This window comes from Glycine soja, chromosome 4 (genome assembly GCF_004193775.1).
Source record: "Glycine soja cultivar W05 chromosome 4, ASM419377v2, whole genome shotgun sequence".
Lineage (NCBI taxonomy): Eukaryota > Viridiplantae > Streptophyta > Magnoliopsida > Fabales > Fabaceae > Glycine > Glycine soja.
Genome location: NC_041005.1, coordinates 49,732,635 through 49,754,365, shown reverse-complemented (window position 1 = coordinate 49,754,365; position 21,731 = coordinate 49,732,635). Strand labels below are relative to the sequence as shown.

At 33.7% G+C, this 21,731-nt stretch overlaps 3 protein-coding genes across 6 annotated transcripts; 2 read left to right on the top strand and 1 right to left on the bottom strand.

The window, feature by feature from the left end:
- The first annotated feature begins 813 nt into the window (after positions 1 to 813).
- On the top strand, positions 814 to 7,774 carry LOC114410269 (RNA-binding protein 1-like). Of its 3 annotated transcripts, none has more exons than XM_028374140.1 (7): positions 816 to 1,072; positions 2,497 to 2,618; positions 3,069 to 3,306; positions 3,541 to 3,602; positions 3,868 to 3,949; positions 5,232 to 5,351; positions 5,433 to 5,831. In XM_028374140.1, the coding sequence occupies exons 1-6, from the start codon at positions 988 to 990 to the stop codon at positions 5,333 to 5,335; spliced, it is 693 nt and encodes a 230-aa protein (XP_028229941.1). In that variant the 5' UTR covers positions 816 to 987; the 3' UTR covers positions 5,336 to 5,351; positions 5,433 to 5,831. The 3 variants fall into 3 exon arrangements, with proteins under 3 accessions (XP_028229939.1, XP_028229941.1, XP_028229940.1); XM_028374139.1 differs by having other exon boundaries at positions 5,471 to 5,772; XM_028374138.1 differs by lacking the exons at positions 5,232 to 5,351; positions 5,433 to 5,831 and adding an exon at positions 7,491 to 7,774 and having other exon boundaries at positions 814 to 1,072.
- Positions 7,775 to 12,118: 4,344 nt separating this feature from the next.
- On the top strand, positions 12,119 to 16,728 carry LOC114410267 (oligopeptide transporter 9-like). 2 transcript variants are annotated; one of them, XM_028374136.1, is made up of 7 exons: positions 12,245 to 12,372; positions 12,473 to 12,721; positions 13,722 to 13,819; positions 13,899 to 14,468; positions 15,109 to 15,367; positions 15,467 to 15,649; positions 15,764 to 16,728. In XM_028374136.1, exons 2-7 carry the CDS (start codon positions 12,665 to 12,667, stop codon positions 16,376 to 16,378), a joined length of 1,782 nt encoding a protein of 593 aa, XP_028229937.1. In that variant the 5' UTR covers positions 12,245 to 12,372; positions 12,473 to 12,664; the 3' UTR covers positions 16,379 to 16,728. The 2 variants fall into 2 exon arrangements, with proteins under 2 accessions (XP_028229935.1, XP_028229937.1); XM_028374134.1 differs by having other exon boundaries at positions 12,119 to 12,721.
- Positions 16,729 to 17,643: 915 nt separating this feature from the next.
- LOC114410268 (malignant T-cell-amplified sequence 1 homolog) lies at positions 17,644 to 21,520 on the bottom strand. The gene is made up of 8 exons (XM_028374137.1): positions 21,376 to 21,520; positions 20,934 to 21,015; positions 20,753 to 20,820; positions 20,551 to 20,648; positions 20,207 to 20,343; positions 20,043 to 20,110; positions 18,212 to 18,275; positions 17,644 to 17,958 (listed from the first exon to the last, which is right to left on the bottom strand). Exons 1-8 carry the CDS (start codon positions 21,384 to 21,386, stop codon positions 17,941 to 17,943), a joined length of 546 nt encoding a protein of 181 aa, XP_028229938.1. The 5' UTR covers positions 21,387 to 21,520; the 3' UTR covers positions 17,644 to 17,940.
- Positions 21,521 to 21,731: the final 211 nt, after the last annotated feature.

The following is a 21,731-nucleotide window of genomic DNA, read 5'->3' as shown; positions in this document are numbered from 1 at the left end:
GAAGAAAGCATAAGTACGTTCGATGAAATTACTCTTCAATTTATAACCTGTTGGGTAGCATGCAAATAGGAGCAAGAGTGAAAATAAGTGAAAATAAAGTTGATTGTTTGATACTTTGATTAATGAAATAAGAGTCGGAATAAGGTAAAGCTTACTAGTGTTTTTTTCACTCTACTTTTTTACAAATTTTTATTCTTCTCTCTATCTATTTTCTTAAATTTAATTTTTATTTCTTTATATTTAATTTCCTTTTCTCTTTAACTAAACACATATATTCATTTACTTTATTTTCCTTTGTACCAAAGGCCTCTTAATATCTTTTCACATTTCATTCAATACAAGTATACTTTTTTTTACTGCATTCAATACAAGTACTGTAAATGAAAGAAAAATGTTACATCTAAAGCAATTCATACAATAGGATGTCTAAATTGACCCCACACCGTATTAGAGATTACAATTGGATCAAATAAATCAAATTGTATGAATTTTAAAAATAAAGTGTCTAAATGATATTTTAGAACTTAATATTTGTACAAAATCATCTTATTTTAATTTTCGTTAAAGACAGTAGATATACATACATAAATTAAATATTGTTCTTTTAACATAATTTATTTTATAATCAAGAATTCTGATATTTAAAACCCGAATCATCTTTAGTTAAAAAAACAAAAGTGATTATCAATTGTGTAAAAAAAAAAAAACATGTTAGTTGAGACCGTTCTAAAAATTAAGAGGTCAAATTAAATAAAATTGAACATATGAAATAATAATAATGGAACATAATAAATAATTACGCCTTAAAAGACAGAAAAGAAAGGAAGGGGAATAACTGCGTAAGGTGTAGAGGGAGACAAAATTGAAAATCAAGATTGGTTGAGCAGAGAGAGACTTTGAAGTTGTTTCGTGTCGTGTGGCGTTTCTGGGAATTAAGTGCTTTTCTTCTGCAACCACAGTCTCATTCATCAATCAATCGGCATCCTCATGTCTGACGCTTATTGGAGATACGCCGCCGAATCCCGGCAGGCCCCCTCTTCCATCGCCGGCAAGCGCTCTCGTTCCGACTACGGTATATGCCTTCCCTTCATTTTAGTTAGGGTTTTCATCTCCCCCTCACAATTTACTTTTCTATTCCGGAACTCCTCCCTCGCTAGCTTATTATATTCACTCTCCAAATCTCGATTCAAAGCTTTTACTCATCTTTCTCCCTTCCAATTTGAATTCTGCCTGAGAATTAGTTTTCTCGCACGACACGTCAAACACAAGGCTTGTTCCTTTTTCTGTTGGATAGATTGTATGCCACGTGTCTTCGAAAATTCTAATTGTGCGCTGAACCAAAGTTTGTTTTATAACGTACACACTTCCATTATTAATGAATAATTCTGTGTTCCTGTTTGTCTAAGTGCCTAATTGTTTGTTGCTATGGGATTCTGCCGAGGTTTATGCTAGTACAAGCTTATCTGTATGCCTTTTAGACTGGGTAGCCCATTTTTGGATGTTCCGTGTGATGCTCAATTTTATGATTTTGTTTTTTTTATCGGCAAATGTTAGATTGTTAGTTTTTGATAGAAATGTCAGTGGAGGATTCGAACCTGCAACCTCTCCCCCCTCCTCCCTTAAGCCCCCCTTCCCAACCGACCAACCTTATATCTCCGCTCAATTTTATGATGTTCTTTTCTTGTGCAGGCTTTACTTTTATCAAAATCATGGTTTCAAAGTTCAAAGCATTACAATCTTGTTTTTCACTTCTTATTTTTTTACCCATTCCTTAATTTTAACAGCATTCGTTGGGAGTCTTGTTTGCATTTTATGTGGCTTTAAAGCTAGCCCTATCTGTTTTATCAATTGAAATCTAACTATAGAATGACATTATCAGGCAATCGAATAAATATATAGTGTGACATCTTTATAAGGAATATTTCGGTGCCATATGCCATTATCCATACACGGTAGTCTATAAGTTTTAAGTGCACAAGACACATTGCCACCATGAATGTTTCAACATATTATAATTGAAACCACCACAAGACAAACTGCAAACCGATTGAGGTGCTGAAATTGTTGGTTATCACAATCATTTTATCAAATATGAATGCAGTGGACTTAAAACTAGAAATAGACTGCCGGGTGCAGGGCATGAAAAGGGATGATGCCCCCTTGCTATTTTTTCAAGAGTTTTTGGAAAGGATGTTTTCATTTTATTTACCAAACTTGCCACCATGTGCTTCCCTAAGCCTGGATTTGGGGTCCATGATCTTACTCTTTTTGGTAGGTCTGTCTAATTTGCTGGTGAATCTAACTTATTCAAGGATATATAATTTTCAATAACAAAGCCATTCTGTTTCAAATTCATAGTCTTAATGTTAGGCTTATATTTTGATATACTAATTTTCCTCTTCTTTGTTTCATAATCCTCATTAAAATGATTCTTTGCTACCTTGTTATTACCATCTTTACATTCTCATTAATTTAAAGTATTGTTTAATTTTGAAGATGTTTCTGGCGTTCACGACTTGCCCGGTTACTTTCCCCATGACGATGATAGAGGAGGGCTCCGAGTAATTAGAGATACTGAATCCCTTGATGCATCTTATGAGCGTTACCTCCGTAGTGCGGTATTAGCTATTTTTTGGTTCTTATTGGCATGTTGGATTTGTAGGTAACTAGGATGTATTTACTTGTGCGTGTTTAGGATACGTTTGAGATCTGGCTGCGTTGATTTTTAATGCTTAAACTGATAGATAAAAAACAAATAAATTATGTTTCAGCTCCAAATTTCTCATGGGGAGATTTGGAGGGAATAGGGGGAAAATTAAAAGTTTTTTTTTCTTAGATACATTTTTAGGATGAATAATATATTGTTGTGTTGTGTCCTACTTTAATCTAAGGATCCCAAAATTGTGAAGTCTACCATGTTCTAATATCCTATCCAGTTACACTGCAAGTGATGGAATAATTTATTTCACTGGGTTGCACATCTTATTTAGTCTGGTTTTATCACAAGATGCATCTGGTGTGTCAAATAGACCCATATGTTTAAGGATGAAAATTTGTATATTTTTCAGCAAGTTTCATCATATGGTTCGGGACAGTCTACTAGAACCATTAGTGGGAGAATTCCCAATCGTGCTATTGATGATTCACATGTTGCAAATATTGGGGGAATAGACAGAGGAACAAATGCAAAAGACAAAATGCTGGGATTAAGTAGTGGAAGGACTGACCATTCTCTTCCACCTGATGCTACCAGTACACTGTTTGTGGAGGGCTTGCCTCCCAACTGTACAAGACGGGAAGTAGCTCGTATCCTTTCATCTGTCATCTGGTTCCTCTTAGTTTAATGATTTTCATCGGGATTTAAATATTTTAAATTGAGATGTGTAAAGTGAGAAATCTACCGTTGATTTGAAATAAAGCATTTTGTAAACATAACCCACTTTAAAACCACAGTAGATAGGCTCTCATTTTTCACATCTCACTTTAGGGTAGTCAAATCCTTTTCATTGTAGCTTTGTCCTCCTTAACTTGGAGGTACAGATATTTTTCGACCTTTTGTTGGCTACAAAGAAGTCAGACTTGTTAGCAAGGAATCGAGACAAGTAAGTGTATGTTTAGACTTAGGATTAAAGTTTGAAAAAACAACAGAAGTCTTGCTTTTACAAAACTGAGTTTCCAAGCAAAATTTTACCGTGCAAACATACTTTTGAGGATAATCAAACATGTCAAGAAACTGACTTTACTCTCCAAAAGTATGTTCTGCACGCAAAAGTACTTTTTGGACGATTAACCAAACATGTCCTGAGTTTAATTAAAAAGGAAAAAAAATATTTAAATTGATGGACTTTTGACTTGGATTTCGTGCAGCCTGGGGGTGATCCACTAGTACTTTGTTTTGTCGATTTTTTGAGTCCTGCTCATGCAGCAACTGCCATGGAAGCATTGCAGGGTAAGGTCTCCTATTCTTTTATGCTTGAAATGACATCCTCATGTATGTCTTGGAAAATCCTGTGTTCCTTGTCTTTATTCCCTTAAGTGTGATGAATATAGGGAAATTGCTATAGAACTATTTTTGCAATGTCGCGAACATTCAGTTGGCAAGAACAATCTGTATATTTGACTTTTTTATTATTTTGCATTCCTCAATGTCCATGCCTCGAGTGTCGGCTGCTCCCAGATAGTATATTCAGGATTGGTTTTGGGTAAGAGATAAAACACGTAATCTGATGAGGTAGGGCTGGGTTTAGGATGTGAGTGCTGCCTGAAACATGCTCAGTGGTAAATGGATTAAGGATTTATTGCAAGGGCATTAAGTAAGCATCTGTATAAGAGTGTGGAATACTAGAGTAGAGTACTACTTAGTGGTGTTCGGGATAACTAAAAAGCAGCATTTATTTAACCCTATGCTATATATTTCTTATCTACCACACTTTTTATGGGGGGATGGAGCTGGTTTGGCTCTGATGAAAATGATACTCAAGCTTGGAAAGGTAACAGATTGCTTTATGTAAATGTCATTATAATGAATTTTATCCACTCCTCACCATCTTTGTCATGCTCAATGATAAAGCTGACACCCATATTTTATCATTTCTGGTTGAAAGATTGAGGGCCCTAGATTATGAATACCATCCATTTTGACATTTCCATGTTATGGAGGCAGTCTTCTTCCTAGTTTTGAGGAATTCATCTTGGTTGCGTGGAATATTGATGGCTAAGGACCTGTTTGATGAAATATGCTCTCTTGGTTTAGGAGAATTACTACATTCATTTGTTCTTCCATCTACCCAGCACTGTAGGATCGTGAGTTTACAACAACAACAACGCCTTATCCCACTTGTAGGATCGTGAGTTGCATGTAACAATTTTTTTTGTTCTGCTGCATAGATACTTAAACTAGAGTAGGATATATGCGTGAAATATTCTACGTTTCATTGAATGCCCAACGGCAGAGACAGTCCAACGATGAAGACTCACTGAAGATTACTCACCCTTCCTTCTCTTCCATATTTTAAGTAGCTAGTTTGACCCTTTTGGTAAGAGTGAGGAACACATTTTCACCTATCTTGGATATTGGTTTGGACGTTTTTAGATGCATTTCAGGTTTGTTATGTCCTAAGCTGAGGTAAGATATAACACGTCTTATATCATCTTCCTGTTGACACCCTATTCCGCCATTCAGAACGTTGCTAGAGTTGTTCAGCGTAAAACAATGAACGTTAATTTTGCAGGTTACAAATTTGATGAGCTTGACCGCAACTCTGTCAATTTAAGGTTTCAATTTGCTCGCTATCCTGGTGCAAGGTCAGGTGGCGTGCATCGTGGCAAGCGTTGAATTATGCACTCTACAGGTGATTAATGCTATTATTACGATACGCTCACGCCGTTATTAATGGTAGTTGGGTGCTGAATAAAAGCTTCAATATAAACAGTTAATCGTGCTGAATCGTGAAACGGCAATTCCATGTAGGATTCACTCACGTTGGCGAGGTTATGATTTTGAGAGGCAAGTGACCAGTGTTGCAGTCGAGAATTACAGTTTCTTTCATTAGGACCAAGTCGAACTTTGTGGTATTCCTGTGGGGAGTGCTCGCTAGAGATTCAGATTGTGCATGTTTGAGAAAATTGTCTAATTTATTTAGGATAAATTATATTGTCTTGTTCGAAACAAATTATTTTTCGAAGGTGTTCAAAGCTCTTTAGAATATATATCTAATAATAAGAAGCATGTTCTCCATGCATGTTTCTAATTTAAAGTGAACCTTTTAGATATTAAATGTTGTTAATAGTTAATTTTACTAGATTACTATAATTAGACAAATATTGGTGCACTCATTCTTGCTTTGTCCCAAAACTATCTTACCTGCATTTTTTGCCCTCATTACTTATTTTTCAGCTTAACATGGTTTTTTTTTAGTTTATAGTTTTAATACGAAAGGAAGTATATTTGATTTTCTAATTAATATCTTTCATTTTACAACGAATTTTAGCCATTTGTCAAAGCATGATTCTCATATTATAGTATATGGCTTTTGGTTCGTAGATTTGTTTTTTGAGTTGTTAGTGTTGGGTTTATGCATATGATTATTTGGTGGGTTGCGTTTCTGGAACATGAAGTATCAGAAGTAACCAAGGTTAGCCCGATCTTTGATTAGAAACCTGATAGTAATGACCTGCTAATCATAGCAGATTAGTAATGAGAATAATATGATCTGAACGGTGTTAGTTATTACATATATTTAATTTATTGTGTGTCCACTCCAAGTTATCCTGTCAATTTGAAGTGGATGTGGCCTGTGCCATGTGTGAAGGCATTTCTCTTTGAATTTCATCGTTGTTGGTTTTAGTCATTAATATGGTTAGATGTCACTTGTGCCTATTTTCACTTGCACTAAAGCAAGTGTTCATATTGAGCACTGCCTAAAGCTTTCCCATCAATGACACTAAGGTTTCCTAGTTGTGGCCTTCAGAGGAGAAAAAAAGTCCCGGATTTTGGATTGGACTGAGTTTTGTTTTTGGTCGTATGTTGGGTTTACTCCTGTTACATGCCACGGTTGCTAGTGCTGCTTTAAAGGAAGCAAATAGAATAGAAACTTAACCCATTTAGTGAATAAAATGGCTCCCACGGTTTCGTTTTTGTTGGATGAAAAATTTGCGATTCCTATTATTGATCTTGTCTTCCGATATTTTCAATGAGAAACGCTACAGATGTTGAAGGTGAGCGTTGCACAAGAGAGAAGTGTGGCCAACTAGGGTTTTCTGAAGTTCTGAAAAGGAAAAAGGGGTTGATATAATTTGGTTCCCCAACCCCTCCTCTCAAACGACTCAAATTCGAAAGGAAAAATAAAGTGAAATGAGATTTTCCAAATGCCTCATTTTAGCATTGCTAGAATTGCTATCTTTCAGCGACTGCTATTGCGACGGCAGCTATTCGAAAGCACTACCATGCAAACTTTGTAGCGGCCAGATTGTTGCTCTATTTTGCTGTGTTACTAAAGCGAGCTATTAGCGTATTTTTTTCTTCTACATTTTAATATATAATGATTAAAATCTTATCTTATTTTCATTTCACGTTTTGTATTTAAAAGCAAAAATAATACTAAATAACTAAGTTGTTTTTACATTTTTTTTTTGTGAAATCTTAAAAAGGGATAACAAGGTGAACACTGAACACTATAAGATTTATTGTTTCTAAAAAAATGATATATTGTCATTTTTATTAGTAAAATATGTAAACTGACAATAAAAACTAAACAACAAATAAGATTTCATCTTGTTTTCATGTGTCCTTGCCATGCCAAAACACCTACCTAGAGTACAGAATGGCTAGTTGGCAAAGGGTGTATATTGCTATGTTTTCATGCTGCTCCGGAAGTAACTGGCAAGAGGTTTTATGGAATTTCTATTGCTTGTAGTTGCTGACAGTCTTTGAGAATAAGAGTCCTATGTTTTTGCAGTCTCTGTGACATGGAATGAATTGTTGTTGACAGGAAATTGGCATTTGGCAGTTAGTTGCAAGTCATTCATGTTGAGCCACGTTTACCTGTTAGTAACAAGTTGCAGTTCCATAGTTTACCCAACAAGAACATGCAATTGGTTGGTTAGTTGGTTATGGGTTATGCATAGCAAGAATAGGCATATGCATGATATTTGCTTGGAACAGCAACGAATGAGCGATATTTTATATTTCTTAGAGTGTGAATATTACTTACAATTATCATGTGCTCTATGATAATTATTATCGGCTTAATTATATTTTTTGTTTTTTATTTTTTTTTTTAAAAATACATTATTAGTTATTATGGGAAGTGATAAGGTAACGCTGCCAGCATTTGAGACGGTCCACTTTTAAGTGTCACATCACCACTTTCATGAATGTATAATTTCAATGATTAAAAATGTATTTTTTATATAAAAAAATAATGAATTAGAATAATTATTTTTTAATTTAAGGGACAAAACCAAATTTATCCTAAATTTTAGAAATTAAAAACATAATTAAGTCATTATTATTTATCGGATGCTCATTTGGAATAGTGATATATAATTTAGGAGAGGTAATGCTGATTTGGTCTCTTTTCTTTTGAACTCCCCATTCCTGTATGACTTCTTTTTAAGCTTCCAGCAATTGAAACTATAGATGATGGTTTGATGGCACGAAGGTGGGTGGATTGGCTCAGATTAACCTTTATTGCTACTTGATATTTTGGAAATTAAACATAAACTTGTGGAATTGATGGGATGGTATTTGATTAAAATAATTCTAAAATTTTCTTACATAACTCTTATTTATTAGCTAAAACTTATTGAATATTAAATTTTTTCAAGAAATTAAAGGTATTTATATTTTCTTTTAATATTTTGTTCATAAAGTATTATGAAGATTTGTAAGAAAATATAAAAATTTTACTTTTATTTGATTCTGATCATTTATTCATTTTATTAATAATATGATTGATGTAAGAACTACCAACATGGGTAATATGCATAATCATAATGCGTGTAAGAAAATAAAATAACCGCGAAGCATGTTCTTTTGGCAAAAAAGTTATCTTAGTTATGTTTTACGGGTAAATAATTCCAAGGAATAAGTATGTACTGTTCAGCTTATTTTTCCCTTGGATTTAATGTGGATGAGATTTAAAGTATTCCAATCTCCATAAGTAAAAATTACAAATAAATTTTTAAAAGATTAAATTGATGAGATTATACGCGTCTCGTATTAATTTTATTTATTTATTTGAGGAGATGTTAACCGCAGAATGTAACTTGCATTGTTACTTAAATAACTTATTTGTGGGTCTTGTCATATAAATTTTAACTTTTTACATAAAAATCTACTTTAATACTAAAATTATTAGAATAAGTGTTTAATTTATTCTTTCTCATTTTTTCTGTTGATTTTTTTTATAAGAAATGTCACATCAAATATTTTAACGACAATTTTTATTAAGCAATACATTTTATTTTTAAGCATAAACAACCATACGTTATAGATACTTTAAGAGTGAAACAAAGAGAAATTGTCTTAGAATAAATCATTTTGATTGCTAAATAATATGCCCAAAAAGGCAGCTTAGGAAAATATTTCAAATTACAATTGAGGCTACTCACCAATATGTGCATAATGTGATCAACTTGAACAAATTAGACTTCCAATAAATGCTTACAAAGTGGCTGCTATTTAATTCTTATACAGAAAACCAGATGCAACCACCCCCGTGCCTACTATAATCAAATGGAAAGAGAAAAATGAAACCAACTTGCAACCCATGTGACTCGCCTACAATAATCAACATTCACACATCACACTCACTCAATATTGGAAGCTACCAAATGCCAAGTCTTTTGTCAAACCAAGTGTTTCTAATCATTTTTTTTATGGCTCAATTTTAATTATAAGTTTGTTGATTTTTATTAATAGGAGGACTTAAATTTATATTTTTTTAACCACTGAACCTATCTTATATTTTCTTAAATTTGTAACCATTTTATACCCGATCGGTTTCAGTGTTTAGTTTTTTTGGATGACATAAATTTTTGTTTTATCTTAAGAATGAATTAAAATCAAATAATATTTTTAGGGATGTGGAAAGGGAAAAAAAAACCATATATTTGGATTTAGGCACTTGCCAAATCCAATTCTACATGAACTTTACATATTGTAAATCATTCTCAGTATGTTCAGCTAGCAAATTAAATAAGGAGATTACTTGGTGCATGCTTACTTTATTGTTGCAAATGGAATTTTGGGGCAAAATGAGATTTACAAAAACTTTTGGATCTTTCTTTTTCTAAAACAGAATTTGTTGATTATTAAATTTATCTTATAATTCGTATACAACATTTTGAAGCTTCCCAGCATTGTAACAAAAACTTGTTTTACACTCAATCACGTTGCCAAATTAAATGTCATTGATTTGAGAGTTTTGGGTAGGAGATACTACTAAGAACAAGCTAGAAGGTAGGTCCAGAGAGATTTATTCGCGTGGATAACCAATTATGAGATGATAAATGTGAATATTAATACAATAATTGTTTTAACGAATGTGTTGTCATAGTAATCCTTGTTTGCTGGACGGTCTATATTGTTAATTATGAGTAATTACTAATTAATTAGTGTCTTGATTGTTGGTGTTTAAGGAGTGAATTCAAACTCTGATCAACTCAAAAGATAAAATAAAAATTTCAAAATACTCTTAATAGAAATCAAAGTCTAAAATATTCATGTATTCTACTTGTTATTTATTAAATTTAGAGAAATGAGTAATAACTAAGATTTTTTTTATAAAAAATAATTAATACAGAAGCTAAATGAAACCTGTAATTTAACTCTATGAAGAAGAAAAAAGGTGAAAAAATAGTATGTTTAAGTGCAGAGGTCAAAGTTGTCGTATCTGTTGGTGTCAACTTCAGTAGTGGGAAAGTGGGAGATTGATTCACAATTTCACATCAATAGGGCGTGGCTTGAAGTGGACGTCCTTTTGAGTGTTTCCTTTTTCTTTTGATTTTACAACTTACTCTACACATTCCTATCATTAAAATATTTTTATAATAAACTTATATAATTTATTATAAAAGAAAAAATCAGATAAAATGGATAATGTAACAGGAATAAAATTATAAAATGGTATCTATATGATTAATATGATACTTCTCTTGCCTGGGTGGTAGGGTTGAGGTTAGTCCAGAAGTGGATGGTTTAATTTCCATTTTGCAATTATTAAGTTGGGTCTGGTCTACCAATGTTCTTTCGGTGCGGCTAGTTTTGCTTAGTCTTATTTCTTGTTCAACAATGCTTATCTTGAATTTGTGGGGGCATATAATGCCACATGATTTTAAAGAATTTACACAAAAACTAACTTTAATATTAAAATTCTTAGAGTGTAAGTATTTAACCTACGTCATATTAAATTTTGTAATTAAAAATTAATTTTTTTTATTAATGCGAATTAATTAAGCAACTCAATTAAGCATTACATTGTCTAATCATTTACTCTAGTGAAAAAATTTGAAAAAAATATTGCGTAACTTTAAACAACTCATCTAAACACTCGTATTTAATATGTTTTATGTGTTTTGTTTTTCGATTGAAAGTGTTATTTTAGTCTATTTGGAATAAATATTATTTATACAATTAAATTTAGAATAAATAAATATTTTTAAATTTAAAGTAGAAAACAAGAACATTATCAATATTTAATTAAGAGTGGGAAAATTGAGATTCATACTTCTCAAATTATGTATTTTAATTTATAATATAAGAATAAATTAATTGATATATTGTCAATTAAATTTTCTCTTTTGATAATTTTTTAATTAATTAAAATTAAATCACATTTTTAAAAATGATTTTAATTTATTTAGAGTATTTATGTACATAATTCAAATCAAGGTGTAAATTTCCACAATTTTGTCTTTACTCTTCATTGTTTTAATGATAAAGAGTAGTGCACAAGTAGTATATACTGTATTTCTTTATCTTTAATGTGTGTTTTGTAATTTTTGAAGTCACACTTATGTAGGGCAATTGTGTTTTAAAGACTGTCACGTTACATTTAGAATTTTGGAATTGCCTCTAAAATAGGATCATAGTGCTTGTATTGTATATTAATTTTACACACCGATTTATATACTTTATGAGAGAAAAAAAGACCAGAGATAGAAATATTAAATAAAATAAATAATGTGATTTTTTTAAAATAAAAAAATAGTTACAAAAATTTAGAACTTAATTTAAATACACTGATGATTAGCAAAATTGTTCAAATAGAGTTGGCTTATTGTCTGTGACAACAATTTTATTTAATAATCATACTTTTTTTTATGCATCAAGTATTTATTGACAAGTTATTAAGATTTATCTATAAGGAATTGATCAGTTTCAATATATATTTCTTTATAAGCATGTATCAAAAATTAAACTCAAGAAGAATAAAATTATTTGTGAATCATATTTGGTATTTAATAATGGTAATTTCTTATTTCAGTGAATAAAAATTTAAAGTTAATTATATCATTAATCAAAGTATTATGGATGCAGTAAAGAATACATACACAACTTAGGAATGATTGTGAATTTATGAGTCTTTTGGTGCCTACAAAGACTCCTCACCGTCTTGTATTGCATATACTATTTCATATCACGCTGTCACAAATTACATGTAGATGAGATTTGACTTTTAACACCTTCTTTGTGTTTCAGGAAAAAACATACTCTTCTACCATGGCTTCCACTTTTGAGGGTGGATCAGACTTAGAGAAAGAGAACAACAACATTGCTGAGAGTGAAGAAGAGTGTCCAGTGAAACAAGTTGAACTCACCGTCCCTAAAACAGATGACCCCACCATGCAGCTTCTAACGTTCAGAATGTGGGTTCTTGGGGTTCTTTCGTGCGTGTTATTGTCCTTTGTGAATCAGTTCTTTTGGTACAGAACACAGCCTTTGATTGTAACCTCAATTTCTGCACAGATTGCTGTTGTTCCTATTGGCCACTTCCTGGCAAGGACTCTGCCAACGCGTGTGTTCTTCAAGGATACAAGGTTTGAGTTCTCACTCAACCGTGGACCGTTCAATATCAAAGAGCATGTTCTGATAACCATCTTTGCAAATTCTGGTGCTGGAACTGTGTATGCTACTCATATTTTGAGTGCGGTGAAGCTCATGTATAAAAGAAGGCTCGATTTCCTCCCTGCCTTATTAGTCATGTTAACTACTCAGGTTCTCTTTCATCCATATTAACCCATGTCTCTGTACTCTGTCTCTTTCTCGTTTAGTTTATGCCTACACAACTTGTGCTTCAATAACTTTTATATTTATTGACTTGATGCAGACACACTCAGAATCCATAGGACATGAATCTATGCAATCTTATTAAAATTATGACAATTTTGGGAACATTTTTTTTATAACAAAAACATATTTACTTTGTGCTTCGAGTTAATTACAAGGTTCTTTAGGAATTTATAACCATATAATTATTGTAGTTTATTTTTTATTGGAGGGAGGTTGACACTGAAAAATTCCTTAGGAGCCCTGCCGTGTGAGAGAGGATGAAAAGGGGCAAATATATTGTGAGATTTGAATCCCCCACCTTTTTTCTAGAAGTTGTACCATAAAAAATGGAAAGCCTTTATCAGAAATCATTTACTTTTTACTAAGAGTCTTAACGAAGTTTGAAAGGTGTAGGTTTGTTTTACTTGGTCATATTACTTTCTTACAACTTTGCTCAAGGATCATCAGTCTAGATTATATGATTCTTGATATTTTCACTAGATACAAATATTTGAAATTTTAATCAATATTATTATTCAGTCCTGTGACCTGTCCTAATAAATCTGCTGTTTCATATTTGTCCAGGTATTATTTAGTAGAGCAATGATACTCCTACACCCCACTTTTGGGGTGTATAGATGGAAGAAAGAGAGATAGAGAGGAAAAATAAATAAAGGAAGAGATATAAATTGATAGATATGACAAATGATGTGATGTGAAATGAAGAGAAATTAGGGGTGTGTTTAGTATTTTCCTATTTAGTAAGGGATACTCAATAATGATTGTGATATTATTAATCCCAAGAGTATGTGGCAAAGATTGTTGCTATTAGCTAAAAATGCTATTTCTTTTTTTGTTATGGTATTAATTCTTGTAGTTAACTCATCTGAGAACTATACTTACTATAGGATATTGTCTCATGTGATGCTTTGTTATTCAATTTTAGGTGCTGGGGTTTGGTTGGGCAGGACTGTTCCGGAAATTTCTGGTTGAGCCAGGGGAAATGTGGTGGCCTTCTAATCTGGTCCAGGTTTCATTATTCAGGTAATTTCCATTTAACTAATGTATTAATCAGTAGTTTTTTTAAAGAATGCAACTATGCTGATCCAGTACATTGATGCAGTGCTCTACATGAGAAAAGCAAAAGGCCTAAAGGAGGCACAACACGTACCCAATTTTTCCTCCTTGCCTTGGTCTTGGGCTTGGCTTACTATGTGTTTCCTGGCTATCTGTTTTCAATGTTGACATCTTTCTCTTGGATGTGTTGGCTTGCCCCCAAGTCTATCCTAGTCCAACAACTTGGTTCTGGCTTGAGGGGTCTTGGAATTGCAGCATTTGGAATTGATTGGTCTACCATTTCTTCTTACCTCGGCAGTCCACTAGCTAGCCCCTGGTTTGCTACTGCTAACATTGCTGTTGGGTTTTTCCTTGTTATGTATGTGATGACACCAATTGCTTACTGGTCTAATGCCTATGAGGCCAAGACTTTTCCAATATTTTCAAGCAAGCTGTTCATGGGAAATGGTTCACTGTATGACATTTCGACTATTGTCAACTCTGAATTCCATCTCGATCGGCAAGCTTATTCAATCAACGGGCCTGTGCATCTCAGCACATTCTTTGCAATGACATATGGCCTTGGATTCGCAGCACTTTCGGCTACAGTTGTGCATGTTCTGCTCTTTCATGGAAGGTAGCCACTATGTAGATCATCTGATTTTATCATCAAAATTAAATGACACGTGCTAGGATGTTAGATATTACGCTTAATTACTTTGGTTTATTCGCTAACTTACATCCAATGTTTTAACAAAAATACTGGCATGACAGTGTAATAGAGTGTCACATTAGCATTTCGGTTAAATATTGGATGTCAAGTTAACAAATAGATAAAAGTTGTACAATTAAAATAGCGAGGATCAAGTTTATGAAAAAAAATAGAGGGATTGAATTTGTGAAATGATGATAATAGGAGAAGCAAAAATGCAATTAAACCTATAAATTCAGAATGATTCAAGAGCTTCATAAATATTTATGAAACTCTCAAATCATTCTGAATTTCTTACATTAAACACCTTAAACTTCAAGCTTGTTTTTATCCAAAAACATGTTATATGTTCCCTTTACTGCAAAAACTTGTTCTGCTCATAACTGAATCTCCATATACTTGTTTTAATGAGTTCTGTTTGTAGTGAAGAGGAAAGTATAATTCAAGTATTACTTAATACGAAAGTCTGAACAATCTCCACACCCTATTCCAATTTTTATTTGCGAAAATATGTTGGGTCTTTCGAAACTTGAATTTCATAAACACTTACATATGCCTTGTGCAGGGAAATATTGATGCAAAGTAAAAGGGCCTTCGGAAACAGTAAAAAAATTGACATACACACAAGACTTATGAGAAGGTACAAATCAGTCCCCATGTGGTGGTTTTACATCATTCTAGCAGCGAACATAGCTCTTATTATATTTATTTGTGAGTACTACAACGAATCACTCCAGTTACCATGGTGGGGTGTATTGCTAGCTTGTGCAATTTCCATTTTCTTCACTCTTCCAATCGGTATAATAAATGCTACTACAAATCAGGTATCTTAACAATTCGATTACTGAGCTAGTGAGCTTGCTAATTTTACATTGGTGTTAAGGAGAAAATTCTCTAAGACCTCATCTCTTTTTTCTTAACAGCAACCCGGTTTAAACATCATAACAGAATACATAATTGGTTACATGTATCCAGAGCGCCCTGTGGCTAATATGTGCTTTAAGGTGTATGGCTACATCAGCATGGTTCAAGCACTGAGCTTTTTGCAAGACTTCAAACTTGGACATTATATGAAGATTCCACCAAGGACAATGTTCATGGCACAGGTAAGTTTTGATTCTTGTCATTTTAAATGTAAACTATATGAATTGCACATATTAGGAGTTCTTATTTAAAGAAACTACTAAATCTGGTTGCATATTGTCTTGCATTGTATGTAGGTGGTAGGAACAATCTTATCAGTATTTATATACACAATAACAGCATGGTGGTTGATGAGAACCATCCCTCACCTTTGTGATACTACCATGTTGGATCCTGATAGCCCTTGGACTTGCCCAATGGACAATGTGTTCTTTGATGCATCAGTTATATGGGGTCTTCTTGGACCGCGCAGAATCTTTGGAGACCTTGGTGAATATGCCAAAGTGAACTTGTTCTTCTTTGGTGGAGCTATTGCACCCTTTCTAGTTTGGCTTGCTCACAAGGCATTTCCAGGGCAAAGATGGATAACTCTAATTCACATGCCTGTGTTGTTGGGTGCAACATCAATGATGCCGCCTGCAACCGCCGTTAACTTCACTAGTTGGTTACTGGTTGGCTTTCTCTCAGGGTACGTTGCATATAGATATCGACAAGAATGGTGGAAGCGCTGCAATTATGTGTTGTCTGGTGGTCTTGATGCTGGAACTGCCTTTATGACAATCTTGCTGTTTCTTGCTTTGAACAATAACAACATTATGCTTAACTGGTGGGGGAATAACCCTGAAGGGTGCCCCTTGGCTACTTGTCCTACTGAAAAAGGCATTGTAGTTAAAGGTTGCCCAGTGCATTAATCATTCTAGGATGAGGAGTGCTAGCAATACACTTTGTAACACACCCTTTTCAACAATTCCAACCAATATCAGAGACTGCATCAAAAAGAGTGTGCTAGAAAATGTATTACTAATATTTCTCTACTAAGATCTCATTATTGGGCTACTTTAAGTTTGGTGGGTTAAAATTTATGGAAAAGTTATGTCTTCAGATAATTTCCTTTGCTATCTATCTGTATAGCAAATTGATCAAGGAAGGATAGAGGTCCCTTTAACGTGAGAAGCCATTCGCGTTACCTTCCAGGATTTAATTTTCGAAAGTGCTTAACATTTAAATACTTCAATAGTAATTGCAGCCAGTTTTCCGTTTCTATACTCTGTCAAGATCCTAGACAAACACGTCCCTATTCGCTACAAACAAAAAGAGAAAGCACAGTACACAAATGTGATCCTAAAGACAAAAAAGTCAAAGCTTTCCAACGAGCACCGAACCCTTAATCCACATGGAAACAAAAAATTGGCGATAATTGTGGTCCTCTAAATTGACGTCATTTCCTATCATTGAACAAACAAACAGTTGAATAAAACCATGGATGGCGCATTACCTTTCATCCACTTCCGACATTTTAAAATAAAGAATTTAATTGAATCTTTTAAAAATAAAACAACCAAATTAAACCTAATAAATAAATTAAGAGATTAAATTAAATCTTTTAAAAATAAGAAGATTAAATTAAACTAGATGACATCCTAATATCATAGAGTGTTACATGAAAAATGAAATAAATCGCCACTAACAAATATTCCACGCTATGTTAATCATTGATGTGAACCTGTTGCACTGGCCACCTTTGATGACATGTAATTTTAACTCCATGTTGACATCCACGTAAGTAGATAGCAAGATCAAACGACATTGTAATTCATGGCTCATTTGTGAATGACAAATTTTTTGGAGCACTGGTATGTAGATTTTAAAAAGAGGGACCAAAAAATTTACAAAACTCAGGGAAAATAAAGTATATTTAAACCTAATTATCGAACTATCAAAAGTGTAGGATGATAAAACTGTTTCTTCACTCTTGAACAACCATGGAAGATGATGTTTTTTCTAGACCGAGCCATGTAAGAAAACGCATGATTACAGTGAAAATGAATAAGAGGAAAATAAGAAAGTGAAAAATATTCCTAATAAATGCAATTTTTTTCAACGTCCAATTTTTCCCCCAATCAAACACGCAGAGTGTTTAAGGTCTAAAGATAATTCTGTGGTATGAAACCAGATCTAATGGCATAATCAAGTTTAAATAAACTTCCGTGCATGGTTCCAACATTCAATTGGAGTCCAAAAATAAGCAAAACTTCGTATTTGTCAACACGCAGAGTGTGTATTCCATGTTACATGAAATCTACATAGTTACTAAAAGAGAGCACTCTATGCAACAAAATTCATTTCTTCACTGTTTACATGGTATAACAAAACAAATCCACAAGTTCACATACGATTCCTAAGATCTGGATCAAGGTCCAGAAACACAGGAATTCATCAATCATTAGTAAGCACTGAAGCTTCCACGACATCTTTAATCAAGCTTCTCCATCTACAATGTAGTATAGCAAAAATGACAATATATTAGAAATCAGAAGAAAATATATTATGAAGCACTGGGTGGAATTGGTCTTCAACGTTCAAAAAAGCCAAAGGGTTATCATTCATATCAACAAAAGAAAGAGAAAAGTAAAAGTTAAGGTATTTATTCCAGGTACTACATCAAAGAACAAAAATATGAGCACTACGTATACTTGTATCTTAATAGTGATACAAACAAGAAGGAATGCATATATCAACCATACCTTCCAAAGACCATCATTGAGATAATGCAAGTTGTCAACCCCAATGCCCTTATTGATTGCTTTTCTGAAACAACAGAAATATTTAAACTTCTTGAGCAAAAGAATCAACCAAGGAAAGTTAAACTATGCAAATCATAAGTTCTCTTTATTTCCACATCAGCATTAAGTTTTAATTCTTTAATAAAAACCAAATGCTATGGCATTGATGCAAGCAACTTTGATATTATTGGCAGTAAAGCAATGTACCAGATTTAAGCCTTCAAGGTACATTGTTAAATTTTCAGTTGAGCTGGTGCTAGTTTGATAGCAGACCCATGATCAAGCAAGTTAATGTTAGAAAGAAGGGGGATGTTCCTGCAGAATTAGGCCCATTAAGGGTGCTGGGTTTCGATTATAAATTGTAGAGCAGTAGCTGCCTACAAATAGGAATAACTCTACATGGTTTAGTGGGACTTTTGTGATTGAGAAAACAGTTTAAGGAGTGGATTCAGACCTCTCGAGAGTATAAATATCAGAAATCTATTGCCTCCTAGGGGCTTCTCCTTAGGGAGTGTGTATCCCGGTATAATTTTGCATTCCCGGAAATGTGATTCCTGGGAATATTATGCCTAGGAATGTTATTCCATAGACATGTTTGGTTTGTATTTAGAAGTTTTAGGAAAAATTAAATTTTATTTAATTGAAAAAGTGAAAGTGAAAAAAGAAATAGTAGAATGTAGTCAGAATAGGTAATTATTGTAGAAAATAACTTCCATTCCCACTTGTGAGATACCCACCCCCTCCTCATGGGAATAGAGAATCTGCTTGAAATGTGAAGATGTAACTTTAATGGAATACAACATACCTGGGAATATATTTTTATAACCTAACAAACATGAGAATATGTATTTCCACCCTCATATTCCCAGGAATGAAAGAACATGATGTGAAACAAACACCAGTTCAATCATAGTTAATAAAGACTGATATTATACCAGTTCTATCATAGTTGCACGCTACAAACTTCATGCCTTAATATTCCACCCCAAGATCATTAATGGGAGAGTTGTGTAATATGCAAACAAATACCAGAGTCACCTAGCAATCTTCATAGCTCAAACCTCACATCACATTGATAGTGAGTGGTTCATTTGGATGAGCAGGTGTTGGTGACTTGATGGGGTCATGGGGAGCTATGGAGGTAGAGCAGCAGGGGTTTGTGTAGTATGTTGGAATGCATGGCTTCTATTAAAAGCAGAGAGCAGCATTGCTGAGTTGTTTTGTAAGGTTACAAGCTGGATGGTACTGAGTGTGAGGAGCTTGAAATGCAGCTGTCTCAGGCTTGTGATCAGGTGCATCTAAAAGAAGAGTAGTTTTGGTTGTATGGCACAGTTGATGACAGTGCATGGGGAACAGCAACGGGGATGCTTGTTGGTGTTCGTCTACAGCAGATGAGGGTATTGTGCTAAGGGGCGACTTTGTTGTATGCTGCAATCTGCAGATCTTATTTCTTTCCTAATTTTTATTGTTACAATATTTATTTTAAAATGTGCCAACCCCATGATCATACATGAACCAACCTGAGTTCTGATTAAGTTGGTTTGTCCTTAAAAATTTGCCAAGTCCGAACTGACACAAACTAAAGCTTTTTAATCAGTTTGGTCTCATTTTCCAGTCAATCCAACCTGACCCAACCACACCCTTACTTGCATTTTTATGAATGTTAGGCAGAGAACAAAATAATAAAAGAAGGAATATCTGACAGAGTCTCTGCTTATTAGTGAAAAAATTCATATTTATTTCATTCAACATTCCTGTCCAGTCAAAAGATGAGATAATGCAAGTTTCTTACATGTCTTTTGCTGACATTTTTGTAAAGCCAATAGCAAGAGCATGCTGTTTTCCTTCAGCCATGATGGCCTGAAATCAGATAAATACATGATGAGATGAAAGTTAATATAAAGTCACTAGAAAATTTGTGCATTATAATCATTAAGAAGAATATAATGACAGTACCACAGGACATTCTGCCCCTACTTCCTCATCCAAAACACCCCCAGGAGATGTAAGACCAGGACACATTATGTTTGCACCCGCCAAGACAAATCTAATTGCACCACGGTCAACTTGTAACTTTTTCATTATATTTGGATCTACAAAAAAAAATAAGCAACTACAATTTTCCATATAATGCATTTCAATATCATTTTCATCATATGGGTTAGACCCAAAGTCAGCTGCATCCTACAATAGTTTATTGTGCATCATATAAAAGGTATGCACTATGCATTCAAAATACACCTTAAAAACCGGCAAAATATATTAGACAAGTAAAAATATGCAAGAACTATAAACTTTACATAGATGGAGAAGACGCAAGGTGGGCATGTATGGTCCATCACGGACACTGAAAAACAGTGGCACGTTGTTCACAAGAACCAGATTGAGATGGTTCTGACTACAAGAACAAGGAGGAAAAAGAACCAGTTAGAAACCATAAAAGTTATGACACAGCAAAATGCACGCAAAAAGAAAAAAACAAAAAAAAAACCACAATCAAACCATTTAGCAACTATTAGAGGGGACTTCTTGGGAAGTATATCATCCAACACAGGTTCAAGACCCGGATACTGCAGTGGAGTTAATGGGTGAGGTTAGTGTCACAGGCAACAAAAAACCAATCAGTAAACAATAACGAAAGTTGTTATTCACATCAAAGGGTAAAGCCCAATTATGATATCACCTCTTCAGCAATACTTTGCCGTATTTTTCGTTGAACAGATGCCTTCACTTGGTTCTGTGCAGATACATCTTCACCTGAAAATCTGGAAGAAACTGACATGTAAATCTAAAGATAAATATTGAAAAATTAAAATTATAATGATACCACGAAATATAGAGTGTGCATGATGCAGCACATATATCTCCATGGAATTATCGAGTGATTGGGGGAAAAGGTGATGCAAGAAAAAGAAGGCATTAGAGTTTCCGATACAAAGTTCAATAAATGTTTTAGGGTTTGTGGCAGTATCACCACCATCATTACTGCAATTGCCAACAGAACCCGGGAAAATAACAACATGAAGAAACTAAAATGAGAAAAAGAATAGAAACAAGTGTTGAATGACATCAGAATCTATGAAGGGTGATTTAGCAGATATATTTTGTAGAGCGAGTGAGCGTACTTTTTGAACATTTTCTATAGCGTTCAGTTTTGGAGTGAATCTGTGTTTGTGACAGGGAAATTGGAGAGAGAGAGAGAAGATGCAAACGCAACCGCGCATGGTGTTTCTGTATTTGGACCAGTCACGCCCAGGCCCAATACATTGTCAAGACAAAGCCTTTTGCGCCTTTTGGTCCGTAGAAAGCACTTTTGTAAGTGTTTTTTGAACTAAAAGTTTTTGTTATCTTATATTGAAATGTCATTTCTTCTCCCTAAATATCTACCTTACCAAAAAAAAAAAAACTCTTCAAAACATATATTTAATTTATGCATGTATTTTTAATACAATCTATGTTATTAGTTAAAATTTTATAAACT

Excerpts from the sequence above, each read along its gene's own strand:
- LOC114410269 (XM_028374138.1), top strand. The coding sequence starts at position 988 with ATGTCTGACGCTTATTGGAGATACGCCGCCGAATCCCGGCAGGCCCCC. Across the intron at positions 1,073-2,496 it reads GCGCTCTCGTTCCGACTACG|ATGTTTCTGGCGTTCACGAC; the intron begins GTATATGCCTTC and ends TTAATTTTGAAG. Across the intron at positions 2,619-3,068 it reads AGCGTTACCTCCGTAGTGCG|CAAGTTTCATCATATGGTTC; the intron begins GTATTAGCTATT and ends TATATTTTTCAG.
- LOC114410267 (XM_028374134.1), top strand. The coding sequence starts at position 12,227 with ATGGCTTCCACTTTTGAGGGTGGATCAGACTTAGAGAAAGAGAACAAC. Across the intron at positions 12,722-13,721 it reads TAGTCATGTTAACTACTCAG|GTGCTGGGGTTTGGTTGGGC; the intron begins GTTCTCTTTCAT and ends ATTCAATTTTAG. Across the intron at positions 13,820-13,898 it reads GTCCAGGTTTCATTATTCAG|TGCTCTACATGAGAAAAGCA; the intron begins GTAATTTCCATT and ends ACATTGATGCAG.
- LOC114410268 (XM_028374137.1), bottom strand. Across the intron at positions 20,649-20,752 it reads CCTCTAATAGTTGCTAAATG|TCAGAACCATCTCAATCTGG; the intron begins GTTTGATTGTGG and ends TTGTTCTTGTAG. Across the intron at positions 18,276-20,042 it reads AAAATGTCAGCAAAAGACAT|AAAAGCAATCAATAAGGGCA; the intron begins GTAAGAAACTTG and ends CTGTTGTTTCAG.